Source organism: Rhinolophus sinicus, linkage group LG02 (assembly GCF_036562045.2).
Source record: "Rhinolophus sinicus isolate RSC01 linkage group LG02, ASM3656204v1, whole genome shotgun sequence".
Taxonomy (NCBI): domain Eukaryota; kingdom Metazoa; phylum Chordata; class Mammalia; order Chiroptera; family Rhinolophidae; genus Rhinolophus; species Rhinolophus sinicus.
In genome coordinates, this window is record NC_133752.1 from 191991765 (window position 1) to 192010004 (window position 18240).

At 59.6% G+C, this 18240-nt stretch overlaps 3 protein-coding genes across 7 annotated transcripts in view; 1 reads left to right on the forward strand and 2 right to left on the reverse strand.

Moving 5' to 3' along the window:
* PICK1 (protein interacting with PRKCA 1) overlaps nucleotides 1-5375 on the forward strand; it is a 71445-nt gene extending 66070 nt beyond the window's left edge. For all 4 annotated transcript variants that reach the window (XM_019752959.2, XM_074326387.1, XM_074326386.1 and 1 more), the window contains 7 exons: nucleotides 442-495; nucleotides 1026-1088; nucleotides 1869-2002; nucleotides 2400-2492; nucleotides 3318-3368; nucleotides 3926-4070; nucleotides 4565-5375. In XM_019752959.2, coding sequence (XP_019608518.1) covers nucleotides 442-495; nucleotides 1026-1088; nucleotides 1869-2002; nucleotides 2400-2492; nucleotides 3318-3368; nucleotides 3926-4070; nucleotides 4565-4842 — 818 coding nt within the window. In that variant the 3' untranslated portion in view covers nucleotides 4843-5375. The remainder of the gene's footprint in view (nucleotides 1-441; nucleotides 496-1025; nucleotides 1089-1868; nucleotides 2003-2399; nucleotides 2493-3317; nucleotides 3369-3925; nucleotides 4071-4564) is intronic.
* Nucleotides 5376-7429: 2054 nt separating this feature from the next.
* On the reverse strand, nucleotides 7430-11956 carry SLC16A8 (solute carrier family 16 member 8). The gene is made up of 4 exons (XM_019752956.2): nucleotides 11743-11956; nucleotides 10907-11050; nucleotides 9858-10685; nucleotides 7430-7932 (listed from the first exon to the last, which is right to left on the reverse strand). Exons 1-4 carry the CDS (start codon nucleotides 11954-11956, stop codon nucleotides 7634-7636), a joined length of 1485 nt encoding a protein of 494 aa, XP_019608515.2. The 3' UTR covers nucleotides 7430-7633.
* Nucleotides 11957-14900: 2944 nt separating this feature from the next.
* The window catches only part of BAIAP2L2 (BAR/IMD domain containing adaptor protein 2 like 2), a 28717-nt gene continuing 25377 nt past the window's right edge, over nucleotides 14901-18240 (reverse strand). For both annotated transcript variants that reach the window (XM_019752980.2, XM_074326396.1), the window contains exons 11-14: nucleotides 16684-16965; nucleotides 16180-16387; nucleotides 15576-15619; nucleotides 14901-15377 (exon numbers count right to left, since the gene is read on the reverse strand). In XM_019752980.2, coding sequence (XP_019608539.2) covers nucleotides 15302-15377; nucleotides 15576-15619; nucleotides 16180-16387; nucleotides 16684-16965 — 610 coding nt within the window. In that variant the 3' untranslated portion in view covers nucleotides 14901-15301. The remainder of the gene's footprint in view (nucleotides 15378-15575; nucleotides 15620-16179; nucleotides 16388-16683; nucleotides 16966-18240) is intronic.

An 18240-nucleotide genomic window follows, 5' to 3' on the forward strand; every position in this document is an offset into this window, starting at 1 on the left:
GAGCTGCATTGAGCCTACGTTACACTTACTGTCCACGCGTGTCGTCTCTCCTGCTTGTCCCTGACTGCCTTCCTCCTTGGCCGTCGACAGGCTTTGTGTTAGAAGTATGGGGGGCCTTGACTGCTAGGCTGGCCATCGGGAGGCCCAACCATTTTCACTCATGACTTCTGGAAGTACCCGTGTCATCATCACCTCTGCACCTTTGACATGCCCCAGGCTGCGGGGATGGGGACCGTCTCAGGACTGTTTGGGGGCTGCCCTGCCTCGCCTGGCTGTGCTGAGCTGTTTACACGACATCTGTAAACCCAGCTGACCTCGAGGCGCTTTTCCTTGGGGAGCTGCCTCTGCCCTCTCGAGCCTGGCTTAGGATACCCGGCTCTCTCGGCTCTCCCTGCGGCTCGCTGAGACCGGCTGACGTCCCCTTCTCTCTGCTCCCCACAGACGGGCTTGTCAAGAGGCTCGAGGAGCTGGAGCGGACCGCCGAGCTATACAAAGGTAGGCAGCGCACCTCTGGCGGCCGCCCTGTGGTGGGTGGGGGTGTCCCCGCCCAGGAAGGGCTGGCACTGGCTCTGCCCTGGGGTGCAGCTCTAGTGACCTGCACTAAAGATGGTGGTAGTGGGGGCAGGAATGCCAGCCTACAAAATTCTAGGACCGTGGCCCTTAAGAATTCTTAAAAAAAAAGTCTAAGACGTACTTTTTCTGATTATGAAAGTAATACATCCCCATAAAAACACAGAGAAGAGCACGTGTACACATAGTGAGAGTCCCCAGAACGGCACGCTGTCCTGGAGGTAAAGCCCGTAAGAGGCCTGATCACCTCCTGCCCTGCAGGGTCCTGGCTCCCCTGTCTGCTGGGGTTGTGGCTGGGCCTGAGCCTGCAACCCTGGGCCGAGTGGGGCTGTGGGAAGAGTCAGCAAACCCAGAAACAGTGCAGCCTCAGGTGGTGAAGAGGGTTAGAGGCCGTGTCCTACGCCGGTGTGGTCCCCGCCACATGCCCGTTTCCCTCAGTGTGGTCTCTCCCACAGGGATGACAGAACACACCAAGAGCCTCCTACGGGCCTTTTATGAGCTGTCACAGACACACCGGGGTAAGGGCTCCCCCAAACTTGCTGCATGACGCCAGGCAAATCCCTCCCTTTCTGGGCCCAGCCCCCCCATACAGGGAGGGTGTGGCTGAGAGCTCACGGGGGTCATGCTCATGCCCGTGCTCAGGCAGACACCGCTGCGGCTGACCGTGGGCCAGCTTTGGGCTGGGCGTTTTGGTGCTGGGAGGTAGCAGTGCTGGGGGCCGTGGGGCACAGTCGCTCATCCCGGCGCCATTCCGTTTATCTGTACTGCCGCGTACATCGTACGAGGCCCTTCCTGCTTCGTGGTCTCATTTCCTCAGAGTCCTTCAACTGGGCAGGGCAGCAACAGTTCACCCCGTTTGACAGTTGGGAATATGAAGCCCAGACGGGAAATGGTTGCAGAGCCCCTGAGGGGAAGAGCTGGCCTTGGGACCCAGGCATGCAGTTCCCGGACTGGTGCTCTGCCCTCAGTCGGTGCCACCTCCTCCAGCCCTGGCCTAGCCTCTCCCATGGTCTGCTCACCCGGGGGAATGAGGGCGGTGGAGACCAGCTCCTTCAAGGTGTGATCCAGCTCCCTCAGGGGTGTCAACCCAGATCCTTCAGGGATATAGACCATCTCCCTTGGGTGTTGACCCAGTTCCTTTGGAATATAGTCCCAGCTTCCTTGGGGGTGTAGACAATTCTGTCTTGGGGTCTACACCCTGTGCAGACCTCGGCCTCCAGCGCGCCATGCCCCTGCCCTCCTGGTTTCTGCATTAAGGGCCAAGTAGGGGCAGCCTTCAGGGCAAACTTGTCACGCAGCCTTTGGGGACGTGTTCTCCGTGATTGGGGTGCGGGAGCCCCAGCCGGCTGCGAGCGAGGCTTTTGTGAAGTTTGCCGACGCACACCGCAGCATCGAGAAGTTCGGCATCCGGCTGCTGAAAACCATCAAGCCGGTAGGTCATGTCGAGCAGGCGTGTGTCAGCACGTGAGGGGAGAGGGGACAGTGTGTCATGCAGAGAGGGGCCTGTCCTGGAACCGGAACGCCTGCGTGCGGGTTCTGCTCGGTCACCTGCACAGCTGGCCGTGGAAAAGTCATCTCGCCTCCTTGGCCCTTGGAGTTGACCTCCAGGCTGGTCTGTGGCCCTGGCTCCACCGCTGAGTTGCAGCTTGCCCTGGACCTGGCCTCTCTTCTCGTCCTCGGACTGGACAAGGCTGTCTGAGGGCGCCCTTTGGCTCTGACAGTCTGAGTCCGCTATAAGGACTGACGCATCAGTGCCATTCTTCGTCACCCTGGCCAGCCTGACCCCCTGCCCGTGGGGGGCTAAGCATCGCTTCACTCTCCCCCTCCAGATGCTGACGGACCTGAACACGTACCTCAACAAAGCCATCCCAGACACTCGCCTCACCATCAAGAAGTACCTGGACGTGAAGTTTGAGTACCTGGTGAGTGGGCTGCAGCCTCTGGGGAGGGACGGTCGGGCCTGTGGGAGTGAGCGCCCACCCGGAGATTGGCTCTGCTTCCGTACGATGGCAAGCTGTCACGTCTGATAGAGGACGTGGGACCAGGCCCTGGGAAGGCGTGGGGGAGTGGGCGGCAGCCTAGGCCTTGCCCCCACTGTTCAGAGCCTCAGGGAGGCGGGAGCCTGGGGGCGCCAGAGCCCTTACTCTGGACCGCTCTAACTCCCTGGGATTTTTTTGGTCACTTTTAACAATGGGTTAGACTAGGTCAGTGGTTATAAAGTGGGTACCAAGGGATGTTAATGAGTTTTTTGTTTAAAATAATAATTTTATGGTCAAAAGCATTGAGGAGAAATGTTTATGAAACAAGCCAAGGCTCCCCTGCTGCAGGACTTCTCAGAGCCTTTGATAGGCCCATGTGCAGCCCGAGTCTACAAGGATCTTCCCCAACTCCTTTGACCATGGAACCCTTTTTCCCAGAGCATCTCTTGGGACTTGAGTTTGGTCAATGATGGGCTGCCCCTCAGGCCCTCCCCACCCTCCCAGATAAGTGCCCTCTCCCGTCTGCTGCCACCTGGCCCTGGGCCGCCCTAAGCAAGGGCCAGTCTGAATAACGTGCTCCACCCTCTGTGCTCTGAGCACTGCTGCCAGCCTCTCCCTGAGGTGTCTCAGCTTATCCCAGCCGGGAGTGTACAGGGCTGCTCCCCTGGGTGGCTCGGGGGCAGTGTGGCATGGGGGGGGCTGGGGACATCAGGGTGATTATCCAGGAGGTTCAGCCACTCTGACAGCCTGGCCTCCCCTGCCCCACAGTCGTACTGCCTGAAGGTGAAGGAGATGGACGACGAGGAGTACAGCTGCATCGTGAGTGTCACGGGCTGAGGGGGACACAGCCCCGGGGTCAGAAAGGCTTGGCGTGCAGAACCTCCCCACCTGCCTCACAGTTCTTGGGTCTGCCAGGGACAGCAGGAGGATCAGGCCATCCCAGGAGAGGCCTGGGGGGCTTGGCTGGGCTCTTGTTCCTGGAGATTGGGGCCACCCACCCCACCCCGGCCCCTCTGGCCGCTTGCTGTGGGCCCGCTCCCCACGCCCACTCCCACTGTCAGCGAGAAACGGACTCTCCTCACTCCTAAGAGGCCTTCTTAGTTTTTCAATTTGTAATATTTTTGATACCAAGATCCCTCTTATGACTAAATGTTCATTTATTTAATGTAGCAAGGGTTTGGTTTGTTTGTTTTTTCCCAAAACTACTAAGTGCTTCTAGCAATCCCTGGCGTCTCAGAAATGAGGAACGCTGGTAGCTTTAAAAAGTGCCATGGGGTGCAGGGCTGTGAGCCTTCCTGCCCCTGTCCCTGCCCCATCTGTCCCAAAGCAGATCCCCGTCCCAGCCACGCTCCCTGACGTGCTCTTCCCTGCCCCAGGCCCTCGGGGAGCCCCTGTACCGCGTGAGCACAGGCAACTACGAGTACCGCCTGATCCTGCGCTGCCGTCAGGAGGCCCGTGCCCGCTTCTCCCAGATGCGCAAGGACGTGCTAGAGAAGATGGAGCTGCTGGATCAGAAGCACGGTGAGGGACGTGGGCGGGCGCCGGGGGTCTGGGCCACGCCCTCCCTCATCTGCCCACACACCGTCCTCAGCCTGGTGGGGTGGGTGCCCTCTCCTCCTCACTTCAGAGCTGGGAAAACGGAGGCCCAGAGAGGACAAGTACTTAACCGCAGGTCCCAGGGCCAGGCCACGCAGGGCTCTGAGTCAGACCCAGGATGGAGAGCCCTGGTAGGAGCACACCCACCTCCCCAGAACCTGGTCTGGTCCACGTCCTGTGGGCTCCACACGGTGCAGTCCACAACCCACCCACCCTCCTCCGTTCCCTGAGCTGGGGGCTGGACACCTGGGTCTGTGTCGGGCTGGGCAGCCCTTGCTTTGCCCCGTCCCAGGGCCTGAGGGCTGAGGGAGATGCACGGTGGGAAGCCCAGGGCAGGGAGGCAGGCCCAGGGAGGCTGGGAGGGCCCACGAGGCAGGCAGCCACGGCCCACTGGTGTCTGTCCGCCCCCTGCCCCCCAGTCCAGGACATCGTGTTCCAGCTGCAGCGCTTCGTGTCCACCATGTCCAAGTACTACAACGATTGCTACGCGGTGCTGCGTGACGCTGACGTCTTCCCCATCGAGGTGGACCTGGCCCACACCACGCTGGCCTATGGCCTCAGCCAGGACGAGTTCACTGACGGGGAGGAGGAGGAAGAGGAAGACGATGAGGACACGGCAGCCAGGGAGACGTCCCGGGATGCGCGAGGGGCTGCTGGGCCCCCCCTGGACAAGGGCGGCAGCTGGTGTGACTCCTGAGTGTGCCCCGGGGTGCAGATTGGGGGCGGGGGATAGGGTGAGTGGGAGGATGACAGCATGGGAGCGGGGCGCATAAAGGCCTGCTGGCTTGGGCCGCCTGCCTCCCTTCTCCTCTGTCCTAGCACAGTGAACCGGGCTCCTGCCCAGATAAGGCACCGGCTGTGACCTGCACCTGGACACTGGCCCCCCACCTTCCTTCCCCACCTCCCCAGTCAGAAGGTAGCTCGGTCTCCACTGCCCTGGGAAGGAGAGAGGGCAGAAAGGAAGAGGGATTGGAGGGGGCAGGAAGTCCAGGATCTGTTCCTTGTGGGCACCTCTGCTGGCCCCACCTGGAACCCGCTGGGATTGGGGGGCTGGGGGTAGACAGCCGAGGCTGGGCCAGTGTCTCATGTACACCCTCATTTCACCCCAGGTCGGCCCCACCCTAGTCCACGCTCACACCTCGGCGGCCTTTATTTATTTTATTCTCTTAGCTCAGCCCCTTTCCTGGGGAAGGGCTGGGCCTGTATTAAATAAACACAAACCCAGATGGAGCCGGGCTCTTTACAGTGGCCTCAGACCCCCCTCTCCCTTTGACGCCCATCTTCTGCCTCCCTGATCATGAGTGGGTGAGCAACAAGGTTTACTGACATTCCCTTCATACACACCACTGTTGCTCACAGCAGCTCTGTGAATTAGCACTGGTGGCCCCATTCACAGATGGGAAACTGAGGCTCAGAGAAGTATCTTGCTCCAAGCCTCCCTGTATTGGGACAGAGTGGGGTTTGAATGCAGATCTGTCAGGTCCGAAAGTCTCAACTCCCTCCCTCACCTGCCTCCCAGGCTTTGTTTTTTGGAACCCTTTACATCCGCCCTCATCTTGATCCTTCAGTGCTTCTGGCCACAAACTAAACCTTTATTTGGGAAAGGACAGGACAGACACTAGGTCAGGAGGACCTGAGGCCCCAAATAGGAGAGAGAATGTAAAGGGTGCCCCAGCCACTCTGGTGTACCGCTTCTGCCAGGGCCAGGGGGAGAAGCCTAGTGCAGAATGCTACCCAGTACTCCGTGCCTTTGCAAAGGGGTAGAAATAGGGTGACTGTCCTGCCCACCTGGACAGTCCCAGCCCACAGCTGTGGTCCCCGTGTAATTAGTAGTAGTGGCCCTGTTCACTTTCAGAGTGCCCGTTGGGACAATGAATTACATGGTCATCCTGAGAATGGGAGAGAATGCAAGAGTCCAACGTGGGGCAGAGGGTTTTGTCTTATTAGCTTTGAGTATGTGGGTCCCAGCCAGAAACTTGAATGGGATTGTCAGGTAGGAGTGGGAGCATGGAGGGAGGGAGGGACTGTCACCAGGATCTACATAGGTCCCTTAGAGCTGTCAGATTGCACCCCCTGTGAAGGGGCAGCCAGCATGGAGGTCAAAGGCACAGACTGGAACTGACAGCCTGGATTCCCGTCGCAGCCTCTGTGACCCAGGACTACTCCCCAGCTTCCCTGTGCCTCAGTTCCCCTATCTGAGTGTGACTAATAATGGTACCTACCTCATTCGGTTAGGAAGATTGGATGAGTTACCGTCTGTAAAGGGCTTGGCACAGTGCCGGGCACAGTCGGAGCTCTTGGAGTGTTTGCAAAAGAAGACGTATTCACTACTCTAGGGTGAGGGCCAGGCATCTGCAGGGGCTCCCACACTTCCCTGGGGCCCGGCTGGAAAATGAGGCCAGCAGGGAAGCGTTCCCGTGGGATAGGCTCTGCCAGGGGTCTGCAGTGGAAGGCTTCTTCCTTCACTGGGGCCTGGTCACCACACAAGATTTGGAGGGAAGGAGGCAAAGAAAGGGGTGTCAGTGGGAAGAGGATACGTGCAGAGGGAATGGACCCTGAGTCCTCCCAGGCAGGATGAGACCTGCACTTGGATCAAAGTGTGAGGTCAAACGTTGAAGTGCAAGAGAGGAGACATCCTTGGGACTCCCCACGAGGGAAGCAGGTGCCAGGTTCAGCAGGTGACCAGGCGGCCCGGAGAGTCCCAGTGGTGTCCACAGGGACACGAGTCTAGAGCAAAGTCCCCAGGATACCCAAGTTTATCTCCTAGAGAGACTTGGGGCTCAGCTGGGAGAGGGGCCCTCTCAGGAAGATGGGGGAGGGACACAGGGTAGGTGCTGGCCCCACGCTCCTGGATGCCACAGGATGGAGTCATTTACTGTCAACCTTCGTGTGCGAGAGGAGCCCAAGCGTCAGGACAGGAATTCTGCCCCAGTGCTCCACTGCGCACCTAAACTCTCTCACAGATGGTCCTGAGCCCCTCCCTGCAAGCAGCGCCACCCTCAAGTGGGAGGTGCTGCCAGCGGGCAGAGCTTGGGCTGGCAGGAGCTAAGTGCCAGGTGCACCCCCAGCCCTAGTGCCTCTCAGTCTGGGAACACCTTTCCCCACCCTTCCTCCATCTCTGCCACTTCCTCCCCAGTAGCTGCCAGGTCTGAGGGCCATGGGAGAGCTTCTCAGACACTGTCCCCCCCATACCCAGTTACAGCGAGAGCCGCAATGGAGGTGCAGGAACAGAACCTTCTGTCTTTCAGCTGAGCTTTATGAACTTGTTTCACATGGCCCAACTGCTTGACTGAGGGGGGACAGGACCTAGCCGTGGCCCACTGGGCAGATGAGGCACAGAGTCCCCACCCGAACCCCGGGGGGTGACCACCCCAGAGCAGCCTCCCATGCCAGGCTCTCTTGGGGCAGCCGGGGCTCTGAGAGGGGAAGCCCTGTTCCTAGAGTCAATGGCCACCCAGCCTGGTGTACCCGAGCTACACAGACTCAGTCTAGCCCTGGCCTGGCTCTGCCTCCATGTCGGGTTCCGCTGGCCCAGTCCCAGGGCGCGGCACCTCCAGGGCCTCCAGACCACCAGGCTCCTCCGTGGACAGGGGCTCTGAGTCCCCTGTGGCCTCAGCGTCCTCGGTGTCACTGGCTCCACCCTCGGTGCCTGGGCTGGGCGGGGCATCCTGAGAGCTACGCAGGCAACAGTTGGTGGCGACAGCCATGAAGACCCCGGCCAGGGCCACCTCAGAGCCAGCCAGGTAGAAGATGATCTCGTAGGTCTTCAGTGCGTCCACCAGGCGGCCTGGGGTGGGAGGGAGGGTGAGGTAAGGGTCTGTGGGGGACCTCACCCTTTACCTCCCACCCCACATCCCCAGATAAAGGGTGGTGCCCTCAATTTGGTGGGGCTCATGGGTGACACACACACTTGCCCAATTTTTATTCCCATTTTACAGATGCAAAACCCCATGCAGGCACTGCTATTTGATACCTTAAAAATGTCACTTCACTTCCCTGGATCTCAATTTCTTAAGTGACATGGAGCCTTTGGTGAGGCAGCACTTTTTACAGTTTACAAGGCAGCCCCTCTACCCTCAGATCCAAGCACACGTGTGCCCTGTGAGCTGCCCACCTGGGGATATTTGGGGTAGGAGTGGGGAAGGGGTACTGGGCTCAGCCTCACTCTTCTGGGGGCCCCTAACTCTTGCTCTTTCCACCTAATACTCAGGGGCCTGTCTCAGCTTTCCCACTGCCCCCTCCCCACACACCCCCAGGCCTGCACCTCTCAGAAAGCCCCGGACCCCACACTGAGCTCAGTACAGCTGGGGCAGGGTTTGTGAGTCAGTCCCTCCTTTTTCCTTCTCTTTACTTTCCAATTTTTCTATCCCAGGCACATTTTACTGTCAGGAAAATCTCTAAACTGCAAATATTTTCCCCTAAAGTGTGGTTTCTTCATGAGCTCCCCATTCTCACGGGGCATTCTTGTGGCTGTCCGCACAATGCTGTGACCCTCGGTCAGCACTTCTGTGGCCTGGGGGAAGTGGCCCTCTGAGCCCTCTGAGCAGCACTCCCCCAAACTTGCCTTCCTGGTCCCTATCCCACCAACACAGCCCTGTAGTGGCCTTCACCTCATCACTCATGTGCCTCTTCTGCCTATTAGATCCACCCCAGGGTCAAACATGAAAATGTAAGACGGTCTCTGAGCCTCTGGGGGCGGGGGGGCTGGCTTTGTGGCTTTCTGTGCTGAGCTCGGGGGTCTTCCACACACAAGTTCAGGGCCTTTGGGGTTCCTATGGGGTCGGGTGAGATGATGAGGGCACTCAGCTAGCCCAGCCTTGGAAGGATGGGCCGCTCACCCCATCTCAGGTGCAGATGGAGCCCCAGCAAAAGTGGCCTCCCTCTGCCATTGCTCCACCCCACAACCGACCTCAGCTCCCTCCTGCTCACAGGCAGACTTCCTGCTGCTTCAACAATCACCCAACAACCCAGGAAGACCCTAATGTCCCCCACTCCATCTTTCTGGTCCCAACTCCTGCCTTATTTCCCCCAGACATTTACCCTGCGCCCTCTTCTGTGAGGCTTGCCCTTGCCTGCAGGAAGCCCTCCCTGACCACCCTCATCGGGATATTTCCTAAGAGGTGATGAGTGTAGAGTGCCCTGCAGGCAGTGTGCACAGGGGAAGACCCCAGCACCCCTCTTTCTCCATGTGAGCACACTGAGAACTCCAACTCTACTCCTGGCCGCAGGGCTGGTTCCCTGAAGACACTGTCCCTATTCCAATCAACCTTAGAGGCTGGGGAGATTAAAGCACTCAATACAGTGTTTCAAAGGTGTGGGCATTTAGCACTGGGCAGGGCCCTGCTCTCATTCTGGGACTGCAACTTGTACTGTGTCTCTGTGCCTCAGTTTCCCCATCTGCAAAAGGAGAATAAGTATTTGCACTTCACAGGCCTTTGTGCCAACAGCTGGAAATGACCCCGTCGTTCAGCAGCTATCGGTGTTGGGCTGTTCCTGGCACCTTTCCTGGTGTTTCCATCCCCACCCAGGTGGTACCAGCTTGGAGGAGGGGCTAATTGGCCATGGGAAGGGGAGTCCACCCCATCAGGCTATGTCAGAGGAGGGGTCCCTTCTCCTAATTCCTGTTCCATCTGGGACAGGAAGGCAGTTTCCCTTGGATTTAGGGGCACCAGGCCGCTCCACCGCCACCCCCCGCCCTCCTGCCAGGCGCACCGGCAGAGGGCGGTCCGATGAGCACAGCCAGGGCTTCAACGAGCAGCACCAGGCCCAGCGCACTCGGAAAGCGGTGCGCACCCACGGCCGCCATGAGCACCTCGAACTGCAGCGCGCCCACCATGCCATAGGAGAGGCCGAAGGCGACGCAGAAGGCGACGAGGGCGCCATAGGAGCGCGCGCGCGCGCTGCTCAAGTCCGTGAGCCCATTGGCCAGCAGAGCCAGGCTGAAGAGGTAGGCGACGTGCGGCCGCAGCCGAGCCAGGCCGGCCAGGGCGCCGCACGCTGGCCGCGCCACGATGTCCACAAAGCCCACGATGGAGAGCAGGAAGGCGGCGTCGGCGTCAGGCACGCCCGCGTCCTTGGCGTAGTTCACCAACAGGATGGCGGGCACGAAGAGCCCTAACGCCATCAGGAACTTGGTGACCGCGTACACCGCGAAGGCGCGGTCGGCGCACACGGCCACGTCCAGCAGGCGTCGGCGGGGCCGCCCGCCAGGGGGCGCCTCGCGCAGGCTCAGCCCGGCGCGGTCCGCCTCCGCCTCTCCCGGGGCGTCGCTCGCGCTGTCCCGGCGAAGCCGAGGCCCGGGCCCCGGCGGAGGCCGCATGACCGCGCCGCACGCGCAGCAATGCAGCAGGAGGCCGCCGAGCAGCAGGAAGCCGCCGCGCCAGCCGAAGTGCTCGAGCAGCTGCTGGCCCAGCGGCGACAGCGCCGACAGGAACACGGGGCTGCCGGCCGCCGCCAGCCCGTTGGCCAGAGGCCGCCGCCGATCAAAGTACAGCCCCAGCATGATGAGCGACGGCTGGAAGTTGAGGGCCAGGCCCAGGCCTGCGGGCGAGGCGGCGCTGTGCGGGGCTCCCCAGGCTGCCACCACCCCATAACAGGAGGGAGGGGCGAGGCCCCACCTGAACCGGCGACCCCGGGGAACTGAGCAGATGGACTTGTAGGACGGCCTCTTGTGGGGAAACTGAGGACAGGAGTTCTTGCAGCAAGGGCTCCCAATCCCCACCCACAGCCCCGCAGGGGCGGAGAGCAGTGGGCACCCTCACCTGTCAGCACCCCAGCCGTCAGGTACAGTTCCAGGAGACTTGTGGCAAAGGATGCTAGGACCATGCCTGCCGAGGCCAACAGCCCACCCATTAGCATCACCGGGCGGCAGCCAAAGCGATTCACGAGGATGCTGGACACCGGGCCTGTAGGCAGGGAAGGGTCACCCCTCGGGCTGGCCCAGTCCTCTCCGTTGGACACACTCCAGGCTTTGCACCTCCCAGTTCCAAGTGTAAGGAACCCAGAGGGCAGTGTCTAGCCAAGGTCACACAGCTTGGCTGGGACAAACCAAGGAGACAGTACCCTATGGGGGACTCAGGAAGGACCTGTCCCAGCGCAGAGTTCCCCATCCCCACCCCTCGTGAGAACAGGGAACCCAGAGCATAAGGGTCAGACCCCACTGCCTTATCTTCATAGCTTGGAACCCTGGCTTGGCTGCCTTGCTCCCCAGCCTCCCCCACCCCTCATGCTGTTTAGCCGGGATAACTCCAGTAATAACCCTATCTCCACAGGTGGTTGGAGCCTGGGGGAACCAATAATCTCATTTAGATCTCAGTTTCCCCACCTGTAACTTAGGCAGGTGTTGGGCTTTTGGCAGGAATGGTGGGGGCCCTGCCACTGGTCAAGCTTTCTGGGGCAGCCACCTGGGTGCGGGCTCCACTTCCGGCTGCTGCCCCCTTCCTCCCCTCTCCTCCCCTCTCTCTGGTGCCAGCCTTCCCACAGGAAGGAAAGGTTTCTGTGTCCTCCCGAAGGGGCCCCGGGAGATTCTCAGGAGGTTGAGTGTCTCCTGGTCCCTAATCCGCACCCCCAGTCCTGGGCCTGGGGAGGGCGCACTGACCGGTGCCGTAGAGCATGGCAAGCATGATGGAGGACACCCAGGCCATGTCACTGTAGCCGGCACCGAAGTCACGCATCAGTGCGCGGAAGAAGACGCTCACGGCCTTGGGGAAGCCATAGGCGAAACCGGTGACCACGAAGCAAGCGCCTAGCACGGCCCAGCCCCAGCCGCCATCTGGGGGGCCCACGCCCCGCCCGGGACCACCAGCGCCCATCACCACTGCCTCTGCTGGAGGAGGGGAGACAAGAGTGAGCTCGAGTGTCTGTAGCCCAGACAAGGAAGGGGGATGAAGATGAAGCGGCAAAACCAAGGCACGGGCCTGCTCACGTGAGCCTTGCTCAGGGAATGAGGCCAGGCGGGTAAACCGTGCTGGGACCTCCCCTCCTCCAAGGGCTGTGTGAAGAAGGACAGGAGTATAGTAGATCCCTACCCACCTGAGTCTTGACTTCAGGATGGCTCACTCTGGAGGGTGGGCACTCCTTGCTCCTCAGGACCTAATGGTGGCAGGAGAGGGGCGGCCAGTGTGTGGGTGGGGACCTCTAGTGTTCCCAGTGTGCATGTTTGAGGGTTTCAGTGGAGTAGGGCCCAAGTGGGCCCCCTGTAGTAGGAACCCTGCCCCCATCCGGCTGGCTTCACTTTTTAGTTAAGCCGTGAATCACACCCGTGCAGCGTGAGCTCAGAATGCCTCCGGGATGCCCTGCCCTGGTTCCCGGCCAGCACCTTGTAGATGCTTGCTAGTCACAAACTCCATTGCTCAGCATTTTCCCCAGGTTACTCCCCCCACGGTTCTTGGATCCCTGGCACCACAAGAGATACGATGACAGAAGGGGGCATCATGAAAGAATACATCTCTGGGACTGTCCTGCAGCCTCTGGGAGAGTTCCCTGATTTTCCCTTAAATACCCCCAGCGGTCTGATAATGCGAGGCAGGTTTTGGAGGTGTTAACCCGCTGCCTTCTCAGACCACCGGTGCTCTGATAATAAACGCTTATTCTATGACCCACTCCTGTGTGGGTCTATTGGCTGAGCGGTGCAGGCAGCACCAGCCCCAGCCCCAGCTCGGTATGCCCTCCAGTTACATCAGGACAAAGGAACAAAGTGAGGGACAGGCACTAGCAGCAAACGGGTAGTTTATGTTCCTCCTTGGCCTTGTGGTGTGTTCCTAATTTTCCTCTATGATCCAGAGAGACTACTGTCATTAGAACATTATGGGGAAAAAACAAAAAGACATAGCAGAACATTAGCCTTGTCTCAGAAGCCATGGAAGCTGAATTCCAGTTCATCCCAGCTTGGCCGTGGATTTCCCCTGTGAGTTGGACAGGTCCCCAACCTCGCTGAGCCTCAGTTTCTGCACCTGTAAGATGAGTGATCACCCCAGGCCAGCAGAGAATCTTGGGGTGGCGGTTGGAGCTCTGGCTCCCACTGTACAGATGGGGATCTTTGAGGGGGCAACAGGAAAGAGACATTCTGCCCTGCAAACCCCTAGCAGCCTCCCAACCCCTAATATGCAGACACTGGCTCTGAAGCCTCTCACACTCCTGGAGCTTGGACCTGGGGTTCACACAGCATCCCCATGTGCCCCCAGAACAGATGAAGAGGGTGGGCCTCAGAGACAGGACCGAACCCCTGCCCCACAGGGAGCCCCTCCACACCTGGGGTCTCCCTCAGCGTCAGACAATGCCAAGGACCTGTGGGTCTCTGGGACTCTGCCCCTCCCCCACCAGGACCAGGTTCTGGCTTTTCCTGCCTTTCGTCCTCTCGTTATGGGACAAGAGGGTGGTCCCTGGTAGCCCTCGCCCCATACTCACCAGAGCTGTCCAGCGGGTTTGGGTGTCTAGCCTCACATCTGAGGCCTGCAGGGAGGGGCCACCCCACTGGCCCCTCCGTGAAGCCTAGCCAGATGGAGGGGGGCACAGCTGAAGGCGTTTATTGATGGCAGATCAGCAGCTGGCCCGGCCTTCACCCCTACAGCTCCACAGCTAGCTACCCCAAGCCCGGGCTTAGAGTACTCCCCCACCCCTACCTCCTCTAAGAGGCTTTAGCCTGGGAGAGGAGAAGGGACAGGGCAGAGTCCAATCTTGGGGCCCCCTGTCCCAGGCCTGCCCAGGTTGAGCTACACAGATAAGGAGGTCCCGCTACCTCCTAGAGCCCCAGGTAGGCAGAGGACACAGAGAGCTCTGCCTTGGGGGTCCTAGTGGTCCTGGGGGCAGAGCCCTGCCTGGGAGAGACCCCCACCACTCCTAATCACCTGAATTCCTTGCCTGCTCCCCACCCCCAGGCCACATTCCAGGAGGGGCCTCTGTGGCTTTTCCCTGGATAAAGCTAATCCAGGAGGAGAGCCTGGGACTGAGGGGGTGGGAAAGGGCAGAACAAAGGGTGCTGTGTCTCAGGCCTCCAGAGGGTGACTTGCTGGTGGTCCTGGATCTTGGCCACTGCCACCCCTCCTGCTCTGGAGAGGCAACTATTTCCTGGGTAACCCACAGCAGAAATTAGGGCTGGAGATAGAGCTCGAGGGCTTTAGGACAGACCTAAAGACTTGCTTAGGGCAGACAGGTGGCTCAGTTGGTTAGAGCGCGAGCTCTGGGCAACGGGGCTGCTGGTTCAATTCCCACATGGGCCAGCGAGCTGCGCCCTCCTAAACTAGAATGAAGTAAATGAGCTGCCGCTGAGCTCCTGGATGGCTCAGTTGGTTGGAGCGCGGGCTCTCAACCACAGGTTGCCAGTTCGACTCCCGCAAGGGATGGTGGGCTGCGCCCCCTGCAACTAGCAACAGCAACTGGACCTGGAGCTGAGTTGCGCCCTCCACAACTAAGATTGAAAGGACAACAACTTGACTTGGAAAAGTCCTGGAAGTACACACTGTTCCCCAATAAAGTCCTGTTCCCCTTCCCCAATAAAATCTTTAAAAAAAAAAACCCAAAAGACACAGTAAGCGCGAAACATATGAGGCTATGGTGGTATAACAGCGTACTGTGTTACAGCAAACTTAAAAAAAAAAAAAGACTTGCTTAAAAAGATGGATGTGAGGGGCTGGGAGTGAGGGAGGCCTCCCAAGCAACTACCATTGGTCTTCAGGACCTCCTGGACTCCGTTCTCTAGTGGGAGGTCTCTACCCCAACTCCTGCCCGGACCCCCAAATCAGACACCCCCAGTCCTGCTGCCATGTCCACTTGCTTTATTTCTCACTGTGTACAAAAGTTAAATGGGGACATGTGCGGGGCAGAGGAGGGGGTAAGGGGCTCCTCCCCACTGGGTTGGAGAAGGGGGAAAGAGGTTGGGGGCATGAGGTAGGCCCCCCAGGGAGAGTCCTGGGGCCCCTGGAGGGGAAGAAATGGTTCCGTCCCCCAATTCCGCCTGCTTTAGTTTGAAGGTCCCAGACCCCAGACCAGTGCCCTTGGAGCTTCTCAGTCTGGGGGTGCAGTTTGGGGAAGGGCAGCCACCCCCAGCATCAGGGCCCTGGCTTCTTGGATCCACTGCTGCTGCTTCTGCTGCCGCCATCTCTGGGCAGACCCTGGACAGGTGGGGTGGCGACCTCAGACCCCCGATGGAGGAAGGCGCCTCAGCGGATAAGGGGCGCTGAGCGGTCATTGGTGACAGTGGGACGCAGCTTTACGGTGGCAAAGGGGTTTGTGCCCCTGTGGGGAGAGAGGTTGGGGTGAGAGGGACCCAGGTCGTCAGCTGTCTGTGGGTCCAGGGAAGGCACTGGACACCTGAGCCAGGTATCCACCCCTACCTCCTGCCCCTATCCGGTCCCCTCCACTCACCCCTATCTTGTCTCGCCCCACAGCCCTCCACTGAGCCCGGTCCCCTCTGACCCCTGCTCAAGGACTCACCGAGGGAAGAGTTCTGGGGGGTGCTGCTCCCAGGACATAAGTTTCTGCAGTGGGGGTGGAGGAAGGGTTAAGTTTCGGGGCAAAAGAGCAAGAAAGCCCCTGTCCTTCCCTCTCCCGCTTCTAGAAGGGTAGAGAACTGGCCCAGAAGCCACTGCCGGGCTAGGCTTCTGGGAAACGCAGCCCCGGTATTCTGAAGCCCAGAATTCTGCAGGTTTCAGACCTGAGAAGCCTCTGGGCCAGAGACCATCTCCAGGGCTAAACATCGCCCCCCAAGATAAGATGGCGGGGACCACGTGGGAAGGTTCCCCCCAGGCTCTGACCCAGGACCTTGGTCTGGCCTCCCCTAGGGAGGCAGGGAGAACAGGCCTTTTCCAGTGCTCCCAGCAGGACACCTAGGCTCCCGTCCCTGAGACAAATGCTTCCCTCACCTGCTGCCCCAGACTCAGAGGCCCATCCCTCCCCTCCCTGCACAGATGGGCAGAGTGAGGCTGGGGTGGGAGGGCCCACTGCTAGACTCAGTGGCAAAGCAGAGAGGGTTACCTGGCCTCTGGTCCCTGTCCCTGGACAAGCCCAGGGTTGAGGACAGACTGGGGGAGGGGCTCACCTTGGCCTCACTGGCCACGCCCACGCTGCCCATGCTGCCTCGGCGGCTGCCAGGCAAGGGGGCAGGTGTGGGGCTGGGGGCGCGGCTTGGGACCCGGCTCTGGGTGCGGGAGCGGGACTGGCCGTCCCAGTACTCTGAGGACGCTGTGGAGTTGCCTGGCCGGTCCAGGAGGTCATCCAGGCTATGGCTGCCCCGGAGCGGGTAGGACCTGAATCCAGAGGAAGGAGAGGAGGGAAGGGGTCCAGGAGTCAGGTCCTGCTGCATCAGCCCCATCTGCTGGGCCCCTGCACCGTGTGAGAGGAGCCTGCTGGCCTGAAGGCAGTCCTGAGAGGAGGCAGAGGGCTGGACACCATGACCTTCATGGTAGAGAGATGGGGCGCCCTTGTCCAGAGGCTGAGGGGGCTGGGTCCACTCAGGACTGCAACTCACAGATACACCCCCTAGCGGGCGGGGCCACCCCCACTGGAGTCCCCACCCCTACTCCACGTCTGACCACTCAGGTACCTGGAAGGTAGCTCATTCATAGGGCTCATGGGGTTCATGGAGGTCACCGGGGTCAAGGGGTTCATGGAGGTCACGGGGTTCAAGGCATTCATGGAGTTCATGGAGGTCACAGGGCTCAAGGCATTCATGGGGTTCATGGAGGTCACAGGGTTCAAGGCGTTCATGGAGTTCATGGGGTTCAAGGCGTTCATGGGGTTCATGGAGGTCATGGGGTTCAAGGCGTTCATGGGGTTCATGGGCACCTCCAATGGCTTCACATAGGCCTCGGGGAACCAGCCACTCCTGCGGGGCGGAAGCAGACAGTCCCATAAGCAAAAGGCTCAACAACAGTGAGGCCCAAACACCACGTCTAAGAGAAGCACACAGCACTGGCCCTGCTGCTGCGGGCCTCGCTCCAGGGGCTTTGCAGAGAGTAACTCATTTAATCCCTTGAGGAGGTCGTGGCATTCAAGGCCACCGGTCCAGCCTCATGTCCCACCAGGGGCGGGGGCACCTAAGAGGAGGAACTGGAAGTCCGAGCAGGAAAGCAATGTGTCCAGGGACCTACGGTGACCGGTGACCGCTTCATTTCCTGCTCACTGAGCACCCACCGCACGAGGGCCCTGAGAGCAAGGCCTAGCCTGGCAGAGAGACAGACACCTGAAGAGATGTTTAGAAGGGTGACAGTGAAGGGGACGGGGGAGGGGACATCACAGGCAACTGCAGGAGTCCAGAGGAAGGGGCACCTGAGCCCTGGGTGCCTGACTCCCAATCCTGTGCTCTTTCCTTCTCAGCCCAGCTGCTGCCCTCTGGTTCTGGGGACCCCAGGCACCTGCTCATGGAGTCTGCCTGGCCAGAGGCTCATTACTGCACCTTCAGAGCAGCCAGAGTTGAGGGAGAGGCACTATGACCGACGTTTCTTAACCTTTTCAGACTCCACAGAATCCATCAGATTCTTTCAGAACATCTAGGAAAATGTCCTCCAAAAAGTCACCAAAACCCAATCAACAACATTCTCACATAAAGGTAGAACTAACTGGAGGTCATTTCAACTCAAACTGACAGAATCAAACCATTGCAGTACATTTTACTTCTGCTTTCACCATAAAGTGCCTACTGATGGTAAAACTTGCCATCATTTTCCCTAACCTGTGAGTCATAGAAAGAATAATCACGTCCGAGGAATGTGGTTTGAGAGCACCAGTTAGAAGGTTTTATCATCAGGTACCCAGGAAGTTTGGTACACCTGTTGCAGGGACTTTCGGGGTGACACCCTGCTGCCCTCTGACATGGGTCTGCAAAGCAGGTGTTTCTGCCATTCGTGTGCTTAGTCATCTGTCTCCCACTGGCCCATCCTTCCATTCCTGCTCCGTGTAGTCACCTGCCATCCACCCATCTACCCATATACCTCTGTGCCTAACTGCAACATCCTGTCCAGCATCACCCATGTGTTCGTCCACTCACTCATCCCTGACCCATGTGGGCAACCAGCCATGGATCACGAATTTACTGTGTATCCACTAATCCATCCATCACCACTTGCCCACCTGCCTGCCCTGCCACCTGTCAACCCATTCA

What these genes read in the sequence shown, in the direction of transcription:
- SLC16A8 (XM_019752956.2), bottom strand. Translation starts at nt 11,956, where the DNA reads ATGGGCGCTGGTGGTCCCGGGCGGGGCGTGGGCCCCCCAGATGGCGGC. An exon ending in TGCCATGCTCTACGGCACCG is followed by an intron (nt 11,051 to 11,742) that starts GTCAGTGCGCCC and finishes CCCTGCCTACAG; the next exon opens with GCCCGGTGTCCAGCATCCTC. An exon ending in CATCGGACCGCCCTCTGCCG is followed by an intron (nt 7,933 to 9,857) that starts GTGCGCCTGGCA and finishes CTCCCACCCCAG; the next exon opens with GCCGCCTGGTGGACGCACTG.